General features: G+C 45.8%; 1 protein-coding gene and 1 long non-coding RNA gene across 3 annotated transcripts in view; one reads left to right on the top strand and one right to left on the bottom strand.

Annotated features, from left to right (window-relative positions):
• LOC138686886 (uncharacterized) overlaps positions 1–499 on the bottom strand; it is a 30,757-nt gene extending 30,258 nt beyond the window's left edge. Inside the window, exon 1 of the long non-coding RNA XR_011326217.1 lies at positions 314–499. This is a non-coding gene — a long non-coding RNA (uncharacterized lncRNA). The remainder of the gene's footprint in view (positions 1–313) is intronic.
• On the top strand, positions 408–20,477 carry EIF4E2 (eukaryotic translation initiation factor 4E family member 2). Of its 2 annotated transcripts, XM_069792519.1 has the most exons (8): positions 408–632; positions 1,477–1,591; positions 2,900–3,034; positions 5,569–5,673; positions 8,608–8,760; positions 8,849–8,985; positions 17,314–17,392; positions 19,992–20,477. In XM_069792519.1, the coding sequence occupies exons 1-7, from the start codon at positions 613–615 to the stop codon at positions 17,357–17,359; spliced, it is 711 nt and encodes a 236-aa protein (XP_069648620.1). In that variant the 5' UTR covers positions 408–612; the 3' UTR covers positions 17,360–17,392; positions 19,992–20,477. The 2 variants fall into 2 exon arrangements, with proteins under 2 accessions (XP_069648620.1, XP_069648622.1); XM_069792521.1 differs by lacking the exon at positions 17,314–17,392.
• Positions 20,478–21,153: the final 676 nt, after the last annotated feature.

Raw genomic sequence — 21,153 nt, 5'->3', positions numbered from 1 at the left:
TGAAGGACGCCGATGACTGGCCTGTGTGGGGGTCATCCCCCAGCCCCACCTGTACAGGACCTGTGCCATCCCTCACTATACACCGAAGGGAAAGGAAGGGATGGGGCCGGCGGCGGGGCTGGGGGTTGCCTGTCACCACAGGAGGTAAATTGGGCAGACCCTTTAAAGAGTGACTGACTGATTCCTAAAACTGTATCCACCAGAGGCAAATGAACGCTATGAATAAAATTACGAGGAGCTCGAACCCGCTGTCCCTCTCTGTGTCACGCCCACGTCGTGCGAGGTGACGGCTCGACCCCACGCCTCGCCTCACCTCACGGCGGTTTCCCGCCTCACGCCACACCCAACGTGGTGGCTCTGTCCGTACGCCACACTCAAGATGGCGGCTGCCCCGCAGTGGTGGTCCCGACAGCGTCCTCACTCAAATGGCAACCGGGGGCGTTCTTTTTCCCCTTCCCTCCGTTCCTTCCGTCGTGCGCCGTGCTTATGGCGCCGGAGGGGAAGCGCGGGGTGGCTCTGGCCGCGCCGCCGGAAGCGGCGGAAGGCTTTGGAGAGCGGACTCGGCGGAGCGGAAGTCGCTGAGGTGGACGGAGGTGGCGGCAGCGAGCGACGATGAACAACAAATTCGACGCGTGAGTCGGCGGCGCGGCCCTCCCCGACCCCCTCCCCCCCCCCCGCCGCTGTGGGGGGCTGCGCGGCCCCGCTCCCTGCCGGCGGCTCCCCTCCGCCGCCTCGGCGCCGGTCGGGCGAGAGGCGATGAGTCACGGGGCCGCGCACAGCCCCGTTCCTCCCCCCCGAGCCCGGCCCGGCCCTGCTCGGGTGCTGCTGCCTGACCCTGAGGGGGTGCGGGCCCGAGGGGTGGGGGGCGGTGGTCCGGCGGCACAACCCTCTGCTCGTGGCGGGGCATCCCTCACGGTGCACCGCCGTGGGGCGGGCCGGCAGGCCGGGGAGTGGCGGGCCGCCTTATGGCCCTGCTTCTCGCTCATCTTTTCTGGCCCTTTGCAGGGAATGGGGTGGGTGGGGGTGGAGAGACCTGTGGGGTGCGGGGCGCTGGCGTGGTGTCTGCTCGCCTGAGGGGCTGTCTCTGCTATGCTTAGGGGCATGGGGAGCGGGGTGGGAGAGAGTCAGCAAAGTTACAGTGACAGGCCTTCATGTTCACCAACTGAGTAGTTAGGGACCCTAACAGGTCACTGGGATGTTCAGTGGCAGATCTAGTACAAACTGGTTTATTTTCTTCTAAAAACGCGTTTTGTTGCTTGCTTCTGCTTAAAAGTGTGTGCCTAAGATGCCTGTGATGGGCTCTGGCATGCAAAGTAGTAGTAGTTTTTACTGTGTGGGTTGCCAAGTGTAGATTTTCAAATACTGATGGCCCTTGTACCACGGAGGAGCTTAGAAGCAGAGACTGCTGGGGTTTGGTATGAACTTTCTCTGCTGTGCAATGTAAGACTTGCTTTCTTTAATCTTTCTCTTTATCAGATTGAAAGATGATGATAGCGGAGACCATGACCAAAATGAGGAGAATAACACACAGAAAGACAGTGAGAAGGAAAAGAATGATCGAGAGAAACCACAGAGTACTACCAAGAGGAAGGTATGGTGCTGGCATCTGCATTCCATCGCTAAGGCATGATGTGGGAGTGCTAGAGAGTCAGTCCTCGGTTCAGGGATAAGCAACATATGTCTTGGTGGGCTGTGGTCGCTCAATGTGCTGTTACTTTTGTAATGAAGACAGAGGGGCTATGTTAGCATTTGAATAATTTGATGTAGCTTTTGGAGGTATATAGTCTGAGGCTTGAATACTCCCTTCACAAACGCAGCTAGTGATCTGCCAGGCTTTTGAATAAATATGAGAAATAAAGCTTTATTTTCCCCCAAAATTTTTTTGGAAGAGGGTGTGGAGGAAGGACTGATTGATGAAGGAATAGTGGCTTGGATTTGGTTTACCAGGCTGTGTTTGTGCCACTATTGAAATAACTCTTAAGATGGGTCTCTGTACGTGTAGTGTTGCCTAGTTAAGAAGGCTTATATCCATCCTGTTTTCATTTTTTTTAATCTTGTGCTTAGGAAAATTATTCTGTCTAAAGTAATGTAATCCTTATAAACTTAACATAGACAAGAGGAGGGTAGAGACTTAAACCCTAGTAACTCTTGTGACAATGTCAAATGATACAAGTTAAGGGCTTTTTGGTTTGGTTTTTTTCCTGTCAATTTTGACTTTTGGGTAGTGAGTTCTCATTAGCCTCTTTTATGCTCATTAGAAGTCTTTTTAATCAGAAATGGGTGTTTTGGAAATTGAAAAATAATCACTGCCCACTGCTAGTGATGGGTTCTGCCAAAGCTGACATAACGAGTTCTAAGACTAATCCTCCCAGAGTGTTAGGGTGTTGGTTGCTTAAGGGAGTTGGTGTCACCAAAGAGTTATAATTGCTTTTGAATCATGGTTTAGTATAAATGAGTTTTGTTCTTCCCAGGGAAGGAGAGTATTTTTTTTTTCTTAATTGGAAAAAGTTAAAACTCTTGCATTGCCCTTTTTAGTTTGTCTTTTTTCATTTGAGACAGGCACAGTTAAGGACTAAAGGAAAATTTAGTAATACTGCTTCTAATAATTACAAGGGTTGCTTTTTTTGTGATACTCTTCTGAGCTTGAGTTACTATTTCCTTAGCCATCCCTGCACTGCAGATTTCTAATATCCTTTGAAATAGTCAGCTGCTGTTAGCCTAATGGTCCATTTCAGACAATACACAGAGATAGTATTTTTCTGTAAAACTGAGGATCGTCTGTTTGTTTTATAGTCTGCGAGAGCAGGAACATGTGGACTTCTGATGCTGTGAATGTAATTTTTCTCATTCTCCTTTTAGAGGAGCATATAAGGGGTAAGCAAGCTTTTCTATTCTGCAGGCTGTTGTCCCAGGGCCAGCTGAGCACCCCTTGCAGTATAATTACACCTTCTGGTACTCCAGACGAACACCCGGGAGGCCTACCAGCTCGCAGAGTTATGAACAGAACATCAAACAGATTGGCACCTTTGCCTCTGTGAGTATATCCCTGTTGTCCTTGTGTCACTTGGGCATGGTGTGGTCATTGTGACTGGCTTACTCCCCGTGTGCTAGGTGCATGGACATGCAGGCTGTGCTCTTGTTGTCAGGAACAGAGGAGAGTGAGTGATTTGCCATGACTTACATATGATTTTTTGAATTACCTACAGCAGGTGACATGTCTTTAGCAGTTCTCCTCTGCCCTGTGCTAGACATCTGTGCCTGCAGTAATGGTGATAGCTGAGTTAATAATAGAAAATGAAAAGAACTCCCATGTAGCTTAAATCTGCTAGCTGGAGCAGAACTTGACAGGTAAGCAAGAGAAGAAAGGAACAGCTTTTCTGGATGCAATGTAGGTGTGAAGCAAAGGCTGTACAGTCTTCCCTCTGCACTTCCCCCCTGCCCGTATTTCCACCACAAAGACTGTTTGGAACAAGCATCTGGTGTGCTGTATATACAAGCAGCTGGTGGCCCATTGTCTGTCTGGAAGTGATGACTGAGGTGCAGTTCGGTGTTGCAGTGAAGTTCATTAAAAGGCAAACTGCTCTCCCTTTCTCCTTCCACTCTTTGTGGTTGTTTATTCCTGGAATAAATTGAGCGTGTCCTGGAAAGGCAGTGTTGGGTTGTTGCATGGTACTGGCAGTGTAAAACCGTCATTAAAATCCCAAGATACATAAGCAAAACACGTCTCCATTGTAGAGGCAACACATACGATACCATTCTCAAGGCTAGGAAGTCTGTTGGCTGCTTTGTTTTGTTGTTTTGGGTGTTTTTTTTAGGGTGTGTGTGTGTGTTTGGTTTTTGTTTGGTTTTGGTTTTTTTTTTTTTAAATCTAGTATTTGTCCAGATTTTCCAGGGTGCCTTGCAAATGTTAATTTTGCCCACCAGTAAATTTCTATTTTTTTTTAATGTGAGAATTTGTAAAAATATCCCTTTATTGCTTCTGGAGGCTGCAAAAATATGCCTGTCCAAGAAGCTGGGTTGTGTTATTGCATCCACACAACGTAAGAATGGGAAGAATAGCTCTAAGCCTGTCATCATGGGTAGTTACTGCTCCTATTCCCGTGTGTGAGCAAGTACTTTTAGTTCAGTGAATGAAAAACATGGCTACCGCTTGATGATCTGGTAATAACTTTTCAGTCTGTTAAATCAGTGTAGACTTAACATTGATTTTTAGCTCCTTAGAGGAAAAACTTCGCACGTTCTGTTGTCTGCTCTTTGCTGCAAAGAATTTATGGGAGCTGTTGTAGGTTGGAAGTGCTAGAGTTCAGTTAGGATGGAGGGAGACTGGCCAGCAGATATGATAATGTGTTTGGTTCCAAATTCTGTTTAAGAAGGAGGAACAAGCTTCAGAGAAGAATTGTCTGCACCTGAACCTGGGTTCAGATTTATTCTTTGCTTTTCAGTAGAAAGCTCTAAAAGCTTTTAAATGCTAACCACTAGAGGGCATATTCACTTGGTGTAAGAATGTAATTTCCACTCTGCATTTGGATGTGTTTGACAAAAATAGATTGCTTCTGACCCCACCTCAGTCTTGGTTCATAATTTTATTGGCTATAAAAGCAAATTCCTGCTTGGACGGCAGAGGTCAGAGATTGGAGCAGAATTCCAAGTGCTGACCAAATCATTAAGGTCTCTGATAAAGTACTTGGGATGGTGTCTGTCCCCTCCAGCCTCACTGCTGATCTGCTTAATAGCTATTGTCTTACTGAGTAGAGTCCTCTTAAAATATGGAAATTAGTATAATCTCTTCCAGTGCCTTGTTTTGTTCTAAAGATCCAGCCTCTCTGAAATCCTTTCTTATCCAGAGAACCTCAAAGGATAAATATGTTGTTTTTAAGAACCGGAACAGGTAATTCCCTTGCCTTCTGGCCAGATTGTTTGAAGTAGACCCAGGGTTGCCAGAATCAGAACTGGTCAGAGTGAAGTGGTCCAAGTGCACCATTGCAGATTGTAAAAGGAATAAGAGTTAGTTAAATAAAAGCTCTGAATGGTGCCTTAAGATCTTAAACCAACACCAGAATCTGTCTGTTGTCTTAACACCTGGACACAATAAAGTTAAAAACAAAAAATGTCTCATTTGGAGGCTCCTGCAATCTCCACGATTGCAGAGAGCAGTGGTTAATGCAGGGCTAATGTGTAGAGGGGCTTGGCTGTAGCTGATGCACTTGACACATATCCACTGATGAAAGTTTGGGCAGTAGGATTTACAAGATGTGTTTGGAACTGTTCTCCAGAGAAGCAGTTATCTTAGCACGGCTTTCTTCAGACAAACACGGAGTGACTTTGGAGGCACCTGTTGAATATTTCAAGTGGTCTTCTGGTAATAGAGCCAGTCAGAAACAAGCACCCAAGCTCTGATCCTACCACTGCCTTCTGGGTGTCTTATCAAGACCCTTGTGACAAGAAAGTAGAACAGAAGAGGAGAAGGTGGCTCTGGCTAAGTTGGTGTAGAAAGGGAAGCCTGTTTCTGTAGGAATCTGGGCTGTGAACAGTTTGAGCAGCCTTATTGTGTCGTTTGTGTCATTGCAGGTGGAGCAGTTCTGGCGGTTTTACAGTCACATGGTACGTCCTGGGGACCTGACAGGCCATAGTGACTTCCATCTTTTCAAAGAGGGGATCAAACCCATGTGGGAGGTGAGTTTGAGCTCTCATTTCTGCCTTGATATTTTCCCAGAGTATTCTGGATCTGGAGGGAACCTTCTACAGTGAAGGGACTCTTGTCATTAAATGGCACTCCAGGCTTTTGGGTGCAGTCCTTTCTTCTGGGTTTCCTGTAAACTTGTCCTCAGAACTCTGTCCCATGTAACCTAGCAGTACTGTGGCCTGCTGGCAGAGGAGAGGGAAGATGCAGGGAGTTGCTAGCTGCACTCCCCCAAAGGTTGCAGAACTGCCTTTGCCTGTGGGTCCGGAGGATCTCTGGGCAGTGTTGCCTGGAGCCCAATGAAGGGGAGACCCCAGCTAAGCTCTGTGCCTCCTAATAAAGACACTTGCCCCTTATTATAGCTTTGTCCAGTGACAGCAGTGTGGGGCTTTCCTCTAGGAGGGCTGGACCTCTGTAAGAGGAATTCAACAAAGCCTATAAGAAACCAACCCTCCTTTTTCAGACAAGAAAGGAAGAGGTGCATATGGTTAAAAGCCTACAGCTGTACGTAGGGTTGGAGATGGAAAGAAGACTTAGCCCTTCGTTTGCTTTTTTTTTCTGTTCCATGACACTTAGTTTGCTTCTGTTCATTCATACCCAAATCTGTTAAAAAAAGAAAAAACAATCTTTGCCTAGCAAATCATTCTTCCAGTTCCTGGCCTGCTTCCAGCAGTGACCAACACCATTCGCAATATGAGGATTTTATGTGTTGCTCTGAAGTACCTAATTATGCTGCTTGGTCCTGAGAAATTTATATGTGACCCTAGTTGGCAATTATTTTAAGCAAGGTGTTTTATAGCCAGTTACTGCAAATACAATTTATATAAAACGTTTAACCCTCTTCAGACTCCTAGTGAGCTAGGTGCTCTGATAACGTGTCAGCCAGAGAGTCCACAAGATAACAATACCAGAATTTCTATAAAGCATTTCCCTGTAGCCATTTTAAGATGGGGGTGGAGAGATTCTCTGGGGTTTTTTTACTTATGGCCCCACTCCCTTCTTGTATTTATAGAAAAGGACCTGGAATCTTGCTGCTGGCCTTCCCTTTGATGCTTGCTTTGTAGAGCTTTGTTTATGCTCCTTTCTCTTCCAAACTAATCCTTACTTACTGTCATTCTTGTAGGCACATATATGCATGTATGTAGCTCTGATCTTTTTCTGGATCCATCTGTGCCTTTTCTGGGTAAAGTCAGGAGCACTAAGCATAATGTTCCCTGGTGATTTACTGGGCTGCAGATCATTATTATTCTGGTAAGGGGAAATCAAATGCTTGACTGAACCGAAGCTTGTTTAACCTGAAAGAAAACTAACAATAACCGTAAAACACACAATACAGCATCTGCCTCCCAATCACTGCTCTCTTTCTAGCCTTGAACCTGCTTAAACCACCTTTGAAATATTTTGAGCAATATCATTTTCTCTTCTGATTCCCATTAGTCATTGTGGAAAGTTTGAGGAATTAAACCCAACTCCCTGCTTAAAGGCTGAAGCCTAGATGGCTTAATTCTTAGAGTGTGATGTTCACAAGTTGGAAAACAAGGACACTTAATCGGAAAGTAGTTTGCATCTTGTAGGAATATGCCACATTCCTAGAACTTGTGTTGATTTGGATTCTTCACTGTGCATGTGGCTGCTGTCACTCTTTGAGGTTTGTCCGGCTGATGCCTTCCCCTTTCAGTACAGGCTTTAGCACATACCCGAAAACTAGGAGTCTGGTGAATGCAGCTGTTGTGCTGGCACTTCCCTGTTTGCTCAGGATTGCTTCATTAGCACTTGGTGCCTCTGAGAGCACACGAATGTTTAGTTTTATCTGACCCCTAGACAAGCTTTAAGGCTAAAATAAAGTTCTTTGTTTCATTAAGGGCTGCCTTGCCTAGCATCTTCAAGGTGTGCCCCAGCTTGGCAGAGGGCATTGCTGGTGATTTGGCCAGGGATGTCCTGTGTTGTGCGGTCTCCTGAGTTATCATTTGTTCTTCTCTGTTTCTGTCCTAGACCTATCCTCCCTTTCCCTTCCTAACTGCCATCTCTTTGACTTGTTCATACCTCTCTCTGTTCGGCTTTGGATGGAATTTGTTCCCCTCTGACCTTGTAAGATTTCCCGGTGTTATTGTATAAGAGAATGCCACAGTGTTCTGCACAGAGGAGGAGCTGCTGTTTGACATAGGTGTGCATTCTGTGAAGGGGAGTCTGTAGGAGTTTTCAGCTCTTTTTCAGGTGCAACATATGGAATCACAATACTGAGGTGACAGACTGGGTGCTTAGCATAAATTTTTTCTTTACTCTCTCCCCTCATTTTTGGTTATTTCCCTGGGCCACCGCAGGCTGGAACAAACATTCAGCTGTATGATGTGTGATAATGTCCGTGGTTCCCAGAGACCGGACTGGCCCTTTCTGTGTTAACACAACTTGTGAGCCCATTCCTGGAAATGTGGAAGGAAAATGTTTATCAACTTTTTGCTTGCTTTTAAGTATCACTTTGCAAACTCTTTCCCTGCCTTCCATGGTCTGTGATGAGGGCTTTTTCCTGTTTTACAAGCAGAACTGCATATACAGGGGACTAAACAAAGGGGGAATCAGTCTCAGGTTTAGGAATAGTTTTAGGGTCCCTGCCTCTGGTTCTGTGTGCAGATTGGTAGGCTGCTGTTCGTGATTGCTAGTGGGATCAAAACACTAGAGCTCAAGTCTTCAGTGCATAGACTTCGTCTGGAATGCTGAGAGTCATTGTTTCAAATACTTTGTATTCAAAGTGGTATACCTCTGTCTCTGCTTGTATGGGGGAGAAGCAAAATGCTTTTGCTTAAAAATACCTCCATTCTGTCCCTTGCCCCACCCAATCAATATCTGCTCCTGTCTGTGGCTCTGCTGTCTTGTGGTAAGCAGAAAAATAGCTAGCAGAAAACAAATCGATTTCTTGCCCCTCTTCGTAGGATGATGCCAACAAAAATGGTGGTAAATGGATTATCCGTCTGCGAAAGGGCTTAGCGTCACGATGCTGGGAGAATCTCATTCTGGCAATGTTGGGAGAACAGTTTATGGTGGGGGAAGAAATCTGTGGGGCAGTCGTCTCTGTCCGATTCCAGGTAAGTGCTTCTGAGAATTAGCATGTACTTCCATTGGGCAGGGCTACAAAAAGTACCATCTGCTTACCCCTCACATGCTATTCTGTAGGAGGATATTATCTCGATATGGAACAAGACAGCCAGCGACCAGGCCACAACAGCCCGGATACGCGATACATTACGAAGAGTCCTCAACCTACCTCCCAACACCATCATGGAATATAAAACACACACCGATAGCATCAAGTACGTGTGGTGGCAGGGGGAGGGCCTGCTGCTGGTTGCATGCGTGCTTGAGCAATTTAATGCAGATCACAAGAATTGAAAGAAGTGCTCATGTGCGTTAGGGCTGTTCACTGCGAACAGTAATACAAACAGCAGCATTTGTTGCCAGTGCGCTTTGAAAGCTGAATATCTGTCATTATTGTGGTTTTTTTAGGGACATTTGGTTCTAATAGTAAAACCTTATTTTTTTGAAGTGTATAGTCCAGGGCTTTTTTAGCAATCCACCCAGCCTGTCACTTGGGAGATGGGCAGCCCAGTGTGGGACTGTGGCTTGATGTATTCAAAGACAAGATTGCAGTGGGGGGGCCGAGATCATTTGAATAAATAGAGATTCTGGGGAATAAAGTGCGGAAGCTAACGGGGATTTATAGGGCCATTAGACTTATAAATGGTCTTGGGAAAGTGCTGTGTGAATTTACAGTGCTGTACAAATGATTTCCAATCATAATAAACGTCATATATTAAGTCTTCCAGGCCCTGGTGACAGAGGCTCTTTAACAAGACTAGAAGATCATGGTACACAGAGAGGACAGCTGTATATTTAAATAAACCTATTATAGCTTACCATACCAGGCCATTCAGGGTGACTTTTATTTCCCACAAAGTGACGAAAAATTGTATATATAGGTATTAGAGGTCAATAATGTAATTTTTTTTTTCTTAAGCATATTATAAACCAATACACTGATTAGGTCGTATTGGTTAAATTAACACTTGAAAAGGTGTACCTGGAAAAAGAAGTGAAACAAATTAGTAAGACATTGATAGAGCAGCGAGCTTTCTAATCTAGTCCGTAATCAGGGTGTAAGTACCTTTCATGACTTCCTTTCATTATACTAGCTTGTCCTTTCCACACAATCACCCTGTCATCAGTGTGCTGTCAAACAGTTTGGTGAGATCAATCCTGTTTTTAGCAGACAGCTAGCTTCCAGTTGTGGCCAAGTTTGAGTGTGGGTCACTAGCAATAGTACAAAGGTCTCATTTAAACTGCCTGTAGGCGTCTAGTGTTCCATGTTGCCCTCCCTCCTGTGTGCATGGGAAAGAGAAGGGAAGGAGAAATTATTAGTATTAAACTAATTTTTTTCTAGGCAGCTTTGGTTTCTGAAAGTTCCCACTTCTCTTGTTGAAATCTCATATTCGTGAATTTGCCAGTAACACTTCTGATGCACTTTTTGCCAGGAGAGGGCACTATCGACTCTCTGTCCATGTTATGAGATAGCAAAGTGCTCATGTGGACACATAACAGGATGTTTTACTCCTGTTCAGCAGTAGCAGACTGCAGACCGTGGTGATGCGGCTTTGTGGTGGGAGGAGGGAGGTGTTTGACTTCTCTCAGTCTCTGTAGGGAAAGCTGTGTACTGAGCCAACTGTCCTAAGCTGTGGTGGTAGTTCATGTAGGAAGTTTAGAATGGAAATGATGTGATCTTTTCCATATAAGCTGTGGTCACCAGCACTTCCTAGCACAGAGGATGCTGCTATAGCAATGTTTGTAACTGTTCTTGCTCTTGCAGATGTCAGTCCTTGAGTGATGGTACATCCAATATTGTGGTCTTATTTCCCTACAACAGTGTAACATGCCATGCTGGCTGCCCTCTTCCTGCATAGCATCAAAGTTTCATTTTGTGCTGCTGACGTATGGTGCAAAATGAGCTTGTCCAAGAATAACAGGTGTTTGGGGAATCAAATTTAGTAGCTCAGATTACAGCTGGGAGCAATTCTTAAATAGGGGTGGACTGGCTTGTCTCCCACTTGTTCTTCTGTGGGTAGGAGGGATAGTCAGGAGTTGTTCTGATGGTGTCCTAGTGAGGTAGATCTAAGCAGTTAACCTTCCGCCATGTAGGGGATCACGAGAGCTCTTCTTTTCCATTGCCTCGCTTGAGCTCCAGCAGTCTGACTGCAGTGCTGTCCACTATCTCCTTCTAATGGCACTGGTGTAAATTTAGAGCAGAACTGCTTGTCAGTGGAGTTTCTGTGTAGTGATGCGTGGACCAACTTGTGCCTTTCTTGCCTGGTACCAGCAGGCAGCAAGCAGCAGCAGCTGCAGAGGTGACGGTGCCTGCTTTGTTGACAGAGAAGAGCAGGACAGCCCCAGCTTTCAGTCTGACTCTGCTTGGCTATGCTTCATATCATTAAGGTTCTCCCACTAATGAAGAATCTCTTGTGTAACTAGTTCTATCGTCCATAAAGTCTGGCTGCTTTTCCTCACCCATCTATCAAGCCCTGTTGAAATACTGTCCGTCATGAATAAACTCCACTTATGCTGTGCATGTACCATGTGATTTATGACTCGGGAGGGCTTTCTAGCCAGCACTCTATATTCACACTCTGGCTGTGTTTTATGAAAGGCTCTAATGGAAGAGCTGTGCTGTAGGCTTTGTCAGGGCTGCCTTTCTAGGGGGGCTTGTGGCATTTTTCATTTGTATGGGCTGCATCTCTCCACTAGAGCTCTGCTCATGTGCAGGGTTTGATTGGCATTGATTGTGCTTCAGGGAAGGGAGCATGCTTAGCAAGAAAAGAACAGGCGTTTCTCAAAACCTTGACTTTTAGGTAGCGAATTGACCTGGATTAGCTTTTGACACACTGTAAATGAATGCTTCTGTAGAAATTGCTAGCATGCCCCTCACTGTGGAACCTGAGCCCTGTGTTTCACGTTTTATATATTCCTTTTGTGATGATGCATTTCATATTAACTCATTTTTAGACACCATTTTTCATGAGTTGTCAGTGAGGCTGCAGCCCCCTTTGTTTCAGAAAGCAGTGGTGCTGCCAAGCTGCATTTGAAAAGTATCTGTTGCTTCACAGCTATTCCAAGGAGCTATTCTGCATTCTGTCCTTTCTGCTCTCAGTGGTGGGGCTTGTACATTTAGCTAGATAAGCAGATCTTTCATTGCAGTTTTCCTGTGTTTGTCCTTTCTCTTGCTTGTGATATTGACAAGCTGCCTAAATCCCAGTCAGTGGAAGGGTCAGCCTAGTCTGTATTAATTTCCTGTCTTGCTAGAAGGGCTAGAACAATCTCTTGGACTCTGCTTAATTCCAGGGGATTTATAGTACCTTAGAAGTTACAGTGCTGAGCACCTGTAAAGAACATATGTGACATTTTGTGGGCTACATTGTTTCAGTAGCCGGAGAGAAAACGCTTCTCTTTGTTCCCGTGGAGGTGGACTGAGAGGTGCACTCAGATGTAGTGAACCACTTAATAGGTTCTGTTCATCAGTGTTGTTAACCATGGAGGTGGCATGGTCCAGCAGTGACAGTGGGTTATGGACAGTGACACTCCCTGTGGTTTGGAATTAAGAAAAAAAAAAAAGACCTCTTACTTTTGCTGCCTTAGGAGATGCACTGTGCTTTTTCGGAAAGCAGAATATTGCTGGCCACAGCCTGGTCATGTCTCAGTGAAGCCACTGAAAATACTCAGGTATCTGTAGTGAGTGAACTGCAATTGTGAGAGGGGTGGAGGGGAAGTGATCACTGTAAAGTTTGATTTTTGAGCATTGCAGCGTTAAGTGCTGCTTGGCTGTCTTGCATACACCTTTGCCCTGCCTGGGGTTATCAGCCTTTCTTTTCCGCACTGATAACTGTGTGGTCAGTGACCATCTCCTGTGATGAGAGCTCTCACCTGCAGTACTATCCAGGAATCCCAGGCAAATTCACCAACTTTGCTTCATATGCCAGGAGAGACCTGTGGCCATACAGCAGGCTGCCACTGAGCAGGCTGGTCTGGAAATATTTTGGTTGCTGTGTGACTTTATGGATCGTCCTGTCAGCTCTAAAGCAAGGCTGCTTTTTCTGAAAACAAAGCTTCAGTTATTTTGAGTGCCTGCTGCAGTGAGAGCTGAGCAGGGTATAAAACTATCCTTTCCTTTCAAAGTCACCACTGATAACTAATGGGACGGCTCGAGTAAACGAGAAGAATGGTTGATCTTAATAGGGCTGGCACTGGATTCATTTCACTGCAGGCAGTTGGAGGAAATAGCCTCAGACTGTATGTTAGCTAGAAAACAAGCAGATATCCTATGGAGGGATTAAGGGTATGCCCTGTAAGAAGACTGCAGGGGCAAGGTTCTCAGGACAAAAAAGTGAAGAATGACAAAAAAAGTGAGGAATGAGGAAGAGAAATCCCCATGGAAGTGGCAGGTGTTGGGCAAGAAGATCAGTGTTTGTGAGACTGGTAAGCTGGTGGTGGGGTGCTTATGAGAAGTCTCCCTTGTTGTTACATCAGAGTTAACTAATTCTTTAACTCTGTTACATTTTTATAATGCTGGTTTCCATTTGCTTGCTGATTTCCAAGACCTTAGCAGAACTCCTCAATGCTGCTGCCCCAGTTGTGTCATCTTTGTCTTTGACTGTATCTTAAATGGTGTGGGCAGAGTTAGCCTTGTCTAAAGTTAGATGGTTTGCAAATGGGACCCATACACACTGATACCTGTCAGTGGAAGGCAGGTTGCTTTGGGTCTTGCCAGTTCTAGAGACCTGCGTTTTTTCACCCTCATTCCTTCAAGTCTGAGAGCAGGAATAAAAGCTAGAAGAGAGTGGTGATGTTCCAGATCTGGTATCTGTCCTCTTCTCCTGAGTTTCTGCAATACTGGCTTAATTCATTTATCACTCCATTCTTCAATTCCAGTAATATTTCCAGGTGCTGCAAGTCTAAGAGCACTTCCATAGACCTGGGCTTTGAAATGATGGATTCATTGATTTGTTCTCCATCACCGTAGTATGCTTTATTCAGAAGTGTCTGTGACTTTGTAAAAGGCTTCCTTATCTTGGTGGCCTGTCTCTTACCAAAGAAGTGACTATAATGCATTTATTTCACGTTTCTTTTCAAGGAGGTCGGTGCAGATGTGTTCATTTCAAAGTCATGATGCCTTCCCTATTTGCCTTTGCTACAGATACTGCCAGATACGTGAAAAAATTATTTCAAACTGAAAGAATATCCTAGATTTTTTAAAGCTGTTAGTTTTCAGGCCTGTCATGAAGTTCTTGACTGGCTTTGAACAAATCCCAAACACTCTCATAGAACATAGGGAGCAGCCAGAAAGAGGCTGTGCTGCTCTAGACACAATACCTGCAGAGTGTAGTGAGTGGTCAGTGTGCTGGGAGATTGCACGCAGGCTGGCAGAAGGGACAGACCTTGGGGACTGTTGTGACGATAGTATGCACTATGGGCTGTCTCCTTTTTTAGCTGGGGAAGGAGATGGTAAGGAGGCAGGGCTGCACGGGGAAATACTGAAGGGGAACTGCTAGGACTTAAAAGATTGAGGGTGGTTAGAGGAAACAGCTAGTGCTGCTTGCACAATGGTCATTTGGAAAGTCCCTTGAGGCAGCTGTGGTGGCTCTTCCTCTTTTTGCTGGAGTCTCCGACAGTAGCTCCTATTTGCATTTTTTTTCCCCCAACTTATTTGATGGGGGTAAAGGGAGCCCTGCCTGGGTCCTGACCCTGGACAGTGGGGGAGAAGATGGGAAGTTTCAACAGTTGTGGGTCAAGAATGAGTGTGGAAGAACAGCTCTGGCTGGCTTTATTTTGCCTGCTAATGTTTCCATTTCCCATCTGTTCAATGGGAATAACCTAAGTGTTGGGAATCAATTCAGTGAGTATCTGATCGCTGCGCAGACAGTATAGCAATAAGGTACTAAAAATGTCTATACATAAAAATAACCTCTTAGACTCTCTGGCACTGTGCCTTTGGCACGTCACAGATCGTAAAGATTCTGCCAGACAAAATTAACTGGCAGCCTTGTTCGGTACAAAATGGAGAGCAGTTTGCTCCGCTAGCATAGTTTAGGTACATTAGGGCAGACACATCCTGGTGGATTTTTTCAGTCAAGTCAGCAGATAGTTGGAGTCATTAGTACTATAATATATATGAGGGTCTTGGCTTAAAAATTCTTGGCTGGAGGAGCTTTTTCTCTCTGTCTGAGGAGGACTTGGCAGCTGAAGGACTATGTGCATGATGTTATTGGGATGTTGGAACAGGGAACTCCTTGGTTTGAAAGGGGTAATAAATTATCGATTATGTTGACAAATAATCTGCCCTTGTATCCCTTCTGTAGAGAACAAAAGTTACAAGTTTGGGGAGAACTGTGGGAGAGGAAGGAGAGAAGATGTGGTTATGGGTGATGGAAACATGGTAGCAATATAAGGCGTGGGAGGTTGGACGGAAGACATGAAGGTAGAGACTTTTTGACAAGGCTGGAGATGTGCATAGCTTTCCAATCTGTATTCAGCAGCTAAGAGGGCTTCAAATCCAGAGTTTCTCTTCCCCCTAACTTTCTTCTGGAGGGAGGCAGTTGTACCCACAGTGTCTAGTACCATGTGCTGACTGGGTGACACGGGCAGTTTTCCTTTTTCTGGAAGACTTCTTGGCCTTGTGGCCTTGAAGGGTGCTGTGTCTGGGGAGACTTGGGGGAAAAGTTCCCATTTAGGGGCTTCTGTGCTGCTGCCTTGCTTAGAATGAGCCACCTGTGGGTTTCTTTCCTCTAGGCAGCATACTGCTGTACTTCAGGCTGAATTGCAGATCTGACCTGGTGTAGTAATGCACCACAGCTGTGTCCTGTGTGCTGTCCTGTTGCATCTGCAGCACCCTTTTCTGACTTTCTCCCTCACATTTCCTTTGCCTTCAGGGACTCATGTCTGAGGGTCAGCTAGACATACCATGTAGCTTTGGGACTCCCATGGAGGACTGTTACTCCCTTGTCCATCCTAGTCAAGATCAGGAGGATTTTGAGCTACCATGGATGGAGGGAGACTGAGGAGAAAACCTAGCCAGCCATAGATAAGGACTCTCTTAGACCAGCTCATCACCTTGGTAGTTCACAGGAGCCTGCGCCTTGGGATCCTATGGAGGTTTAGTTGCTTCTTGGAAGTTTTGTCAAAGCAGTTTTGAGCTGGGAAGAACTGGAGTGTTTTGCCACTCACCAGGCCTGTACTGGTGATGCTGAAGTCAGTGATCTTTAGGATTTCACCTTCAGCGCTTTCAAAAGAGGGATTTGCTGTCCTTTGGTCTGGGAAGGCAGTGTCACAAGTTCCAAGTTGTACACCACAGTGACAAGCTTCTTGCTTGTGCCCTCTTTGTTGGGTTCCCACCAAGATTGCCTGTATGTGGTGTACAGTCTTGCAGAGTGCATGTGATGGGCACTCTGCCAGTATACTCTGTGTTTGTTTGGGCTATGACTCTGCTGGGAAAGAGCGTATGACACCTGAGCTGCTTTTGCAAATGCTGATTGGGAGCTTGACTCTGTAAGGCTCAGGTAAGAGCCAGGCTGGTGGTCTGGTTTTGGCACAGATGCTGACTAATACAGGCAATGCAGAAAACAAGATGTGAGGTAGCTGCTAAGTACCAGCAACAAAATCTGCAGTGTGGTCTGGTTTTATGACTGACCTGGGTTCCCTTTAAGGTCCCTCCAGCTCCATGGGACTCTCTGGGTTCAGTAAATGGCTTGAGCATGTGCTGTAGGCACCAGCACTGTTTTGCTGGGCATGGACAACTATGAGATTCTTTGATGTCTCTGATCCCAGAAGATAATAGTCATGCTCACATTAACCTCGGCATCTTTTCCCTGAGAGGGCTTTCAGTATGCTGCCTTCGTAAAACAGACAGCAATTTTTCAGTCTGCTAGCTTCGTCCGTCAGTAACATTCTCCACCAGGGAATGCAGCGTTAGGCCTGTCCTTCTAACTTATCTGAAAACATTTTCATTTCAAATAGCTGTAATGTTTTTACTGGGTTGTCATTAACAATGCAGGTTTACAATAGGAAATGAGACTTTCTAATAACAATTGGATTCTGCTGCCTGATTGAAGAATTTGGTAATAACTAAGCTGTGTGGCATTAAAAGAAGCCCCTTTTGGGGGGATTACTGCATAGACAGGTATGTGGTGAAGCATGAGGCCAGTAACTGGCTGAGTTTAACCAGCCAAGGAACGTGATAATCCTCCAGAAAGACGTAACATCGGCTATTTTATTAGCAATAGGAAATGGATATTCCATTTGTGACTGGGAAGGTCATACCTGTCTCTGGGTATTAATGTAGCTATATCACCAGCAGCCAGTGGGAACGCTTCATGTCTGTGCAGAACGTTAAAGCTGCCTCGCGCTGTCAGATGTTTGGCTGGGTTTTAAGGATGCTTCTATCCACTAGGGCTATCAGAGAATATTGCCTTGCTCTCTGAAGACAAGTGCCTTTCAAACGCCATTGAATGTTTCTGCTCTCGTTAAAAGTTAAGAAGCCTTTGATCTGAAGTGCTGTTTTTTTGTTTTTTGTTTCATTTTTTTTTTTCCCTCTGGCTTGCCAGGGCCTGGGAGGAGTTTCATGGCCTGGTGAACAGCAGTGGCCGCTGATCGAACGCTCCCCCTCCCTCTGTCACACCCAGGGTAGGGCCTCATCTTTCTTCCTATGTGACTTCATGGCATACCTCTCAGCTTCCAACCCTTGCCAACGTGGGCTGGCATGTTCTTTTGCCTTATAGGCCTGGTGGTGGGCCCATTCTGCTATTGGCTCTTTCCCAAAGGTCAAAATAATTTAATTTTTTTTGACCAAAGACACTGACATTCACTGTGGTCCCCATTCACACAGCATTTTCTGTTGTGATGCTGTGTGCTATTTTGCTAATGTGTCCTTCCTCTGTGCAAGGCGTTTATATCCCAGACCTGGTCCCAGGAGGCTGAGAGGTATGTCTTCAGCTTGGGTCTGTTGCCTAGGGTTGACTGTAAGCAGATATGGAGTGGTAAATGAATGCTAAGCACATCTGTGTGATGGACGCTGAGAGAGGCACCTGGAGCTTGGCATATGTGCCTTTACTCTTGACAGTGGGCTGGAGCAGAATAAATTAGTCTGTCAATAAAAGCTTGTTCAGGAAGGACACACAGTAGCTACTGTATTTAGGAATAATAACGTTGTGGCTAATGAGATGAAACCACCTGCTACTACTGGTAGTGGCAACTGACCATGTGCAGAGAAAATAGCCAAGGTGAGCTCAGGGCTGTTGTGAGCCTCACAGCTCAGATTGTTTTTCCCCTCCAGTGCCTGTTTCCCTGATGGCAGGTCCTTTCCTTAAAAAGGGCTAGCAGGAGACCTGGTGATGGGAGTTGCGTTTGGTGGTAGCCAAGTGGGATTGCTGCATTGCCGAGTGCCAGAGCAGAGGAACCTGCTGGAAAGAAGTGTTACATTTCCCAGGTCCCACCACATGGTGGTATGTAGCTGCTCCAACACAGCTGAGCTCCGAGGGGTCACTGGGGATCCCAAAACCTCCCTCCACAGCTTTGGGCATGCAGTGTTCTCATAGCTTGCTCTGAAGTCATGGGTGAAAATAATATCTTTCCTCACAGATTTGGCTTTTTGTGAGGATCAATGGTTACAAAATGTTATGCAGGCACCTAGTAGTGTTTTTACTGTTAGATGACATTCAAGTGAGCTTCTAGAAGAGGAAACCAGCTCACTTCATGAAATACCAGTCTCAGAAGGCAGTAAATGTGCCAAGCGTATAGGAAAACAGTGATAGAGTTGTTTTAGCTATCAACTGTATTGGGTTACCTATGCTGAGCAGGGAGAGTAGTGATGAGCAGAGGGCCTGGGGCACCCCGATAAAGGCAAAAGGAGAGGAAATGTAGAAACCTGTCTGAGAAAGAGTTAACCAAAGCGTGCTGTCCTCCTGAGGTAGATGGCACAGGTGAAAGTACAGTATGGGATAGAAAGCCAAACCATTGTTGCAGATTAACCGGAATCCAGTTAATGAATCCTGAATCATGTTCCCAAAAGGCAGCACAGCCTACTTTGCTGACAAGTGCAAAGGTGAACCCCAGTCTTCTGCAGATGGCCTCCAGCATGATTTTTGCTGTCATGTCATAGCAGAGTAACTTGTTTAACGCTCTAAAGAGTGTTTTTTACTTCCTTCTGCTCCTCCAGCTCTCCAGACCACCTCCTGGAGGTGTTCCAGCATGCACTGTGCTGTGATGTACCGCTACCTTGCAGCTCTTCACAGCACACAATGCTAGCTCAAGGGTTTAAGCAGGATTTTACAGTCCTGCAGAGCACCTTGCTTCTGAGGCTGCTGCCTTTGCTCTTCAACATAGCTCTGCTGATTTGGTGTGATATGTGCTGGGACATCCCTAGGTGTTTGGTTTGGGCAACTTACTGCCCTGTCCCTGTTATGGGAAGAGCTGCCAAACCTATCCTCTCAAAATAATTGCAATCTCATTTATTTCCATTTGAGTTTAAAAAAAACACACCACCTTTCTATTAATGTGTAAATATGCTTTGCCTGTTGCTGCTGCTCACAGGCTAGCAGTAAGCATTAACACAGATCTCTGTAACCTGCCCCATCTTCAATTGCTGCCATGTGCCACAAGACTATACAAATGAAGGTTGTAGACCAGCAGTTCTTTCTTTGTCAGTAGCCCCTGCGACTCACATAGCTGTACTCACATGAGTAGAAGCTGCTGAAGAGACTCTTCTATTTAAACTTGAGGGAAACATCCTTTTCAGATTAGATATTCTTTTAAGGTAGGAGAGACCAGAGAGCTAAACTTGTTGACAGCATGAGAAAAGGAGCCTAAATACGAAGGACGGAGGCAAGAGGAGGTTGGACTGATGGTATATTTGTGCTCCAAGAAGAATCCCTGAGGACAGATGTTTGGGAAGGAAGAGATCTTGTAAGTTGTTTAAACACCAGAATCTATCAGGGAGGTTTCCAGAGTCTATCATATGCTTTGCTCACAGGAGATGACACTTTTTTCTTCCCAATGAATGGGGATGAACCAGGATCTTTCCATGTTCCAAGTGTTCTGGAGCAGCAGGCTGACTTATGTGAAAAGTCCCTAGTTAGAAAGCAGACCTGCTTAGGAGGTTTAAGGAGCATTGATTTGAGTGACATTGTGGGATGGCAACACTGGTAGCCATGGTGGGTGGAATGGGGGGGTGCTGTGATCTGAAGGAATGCACACCTTTAACCTCTTTCTTCCCTCTGTTTTCCAGGGATAATTCAAGCTTTCGAAACACAAAAATCACATTGTGAGAACAAGAGTTGGCACTAAGCTCCTCTCTCCGTGTTGAAAGCACTGAGAGGTCTCCACCAGTGCCCTCCGACCTCTGAAAGGACTCATGGGCCACTCTCTTGCACTCCTCCTTGGAGGAAGGATCCATCTGAAGCCCTCCAGCAGCGGTGACAATAGAGGCTGATTTTTGTCATACACAAACTTTTTTTTAGCAGTGGGGCGGGAGGCCAACCTTTCAATTAGCAGCGTGCCCTTGGGGCCGCATCTTGCAGCACTTTCCTCTCTTTCTCTGCATGGCATGCAGGATCTCTGGGATTCTGCCTCAATGTCAGAGCCTTTTGCTGAGGGATACCAGTATTATAAATCTCTCTGCACCTGGGAGGAGCTTCCCAGTTGAGAGTCAGCCCTATGGTTTTCAAATGCCCCCTTTCAGCTCTGCCAATAAATTATTGGGTCTCTTTGTTTCTTTCAGTCTCTCTTTTTTGGCTCTGTCTAAAAATTGGTGGGATGGTATTTCTCTAGGCTGTGGTAAGGCCCCAGGCCTGCTTCCGCCAGCTCTATTAAGCATCTTCCCCTGAGCTGCCCACCTACATGAAGCACCCCAAGTGCCAGTGGTGACCAAACTTTGCTGTATTTGTGGAGTTATAGGGGCAGAGGAGTTACTTATGTAACATCTTGCTTAAAAAGTGATAAGCTTGCTTTGTCTTTGCCCCGTCTTCATACTCCCTGGTTAGCAGTGCCTTGGACTCAGCCCTATTTGTTGGGGAGAGGGATGCAAGCTTCCCTTAAACTAGGACAAAGAGATGTTTGGTGTCACTTAGTTGCCTTGACTCTGGCTGTCTCAGTAGAGAGCCAGCAGTGCTGCCCTGTGTTGGATCGAAGGAAAGGCTGAATGCAGGGCTATGCATGCTTCTGGGCTGCGCTGAGGTTTGCAAGTCTCCAGCCATCTGGGAAACTGGACCCCCAGTGGGTGTAGCAGAAGAGGGTGGTGGCCTAGGCTGCTGCTTATAGCTGTGAAAGCTGTGGCCATAAGAGGGGCTGCGAGTGACCCCGTCTCCTGTCCTGTGGGGTGAGGCTAGTCTGATGGATTGTTGCCTGGAAAGCCAGCATGGCTGCAATTCAGATGCCACGGAAACAATAGG

This window comes from Haliaeetus albicilla, chromosome 9 (genome assembly GCF_947461875.1).
Source record: "Haliaeetus albicilla chromosome 9, bHalAlb1.1, whole genome shotgun sequence".
Lineage (NCBI taxonomy): Eukaryota > Metazoa > Chordata > Aves > Accipitriformes > Accipitridae > Haliaeetus > Haliaeetus albicilla.
The sequence above is the reverse complement of the archived record's forward strand: the minus strand, read 5'-3'. Positions and strand labels throughout refer to the sequence as shown.

Excerpts from the sequence above, each read along its gene's own strand:
- EIF4E2 (XM_069792519.1), top strand. The coding sequence starts at position 613 with ATGAACAACAAATTCGACGC. Across the intron at positions 5,674-8,607 it reads GGATCAAACCCATGTGGGAG|GATGATGCCAACAAAAATGG; the intron begins GTGAGTTTGAGC and ends CCCTCTTCGTAG. Across the intron at positions 8,986-17,313 it reads ACACACACCGATAGCATCAA|GGCCTGGGAGGAGTTTCATG; the intron begins GTACGTGTGGTG and ends CTGGCTTGCCAG.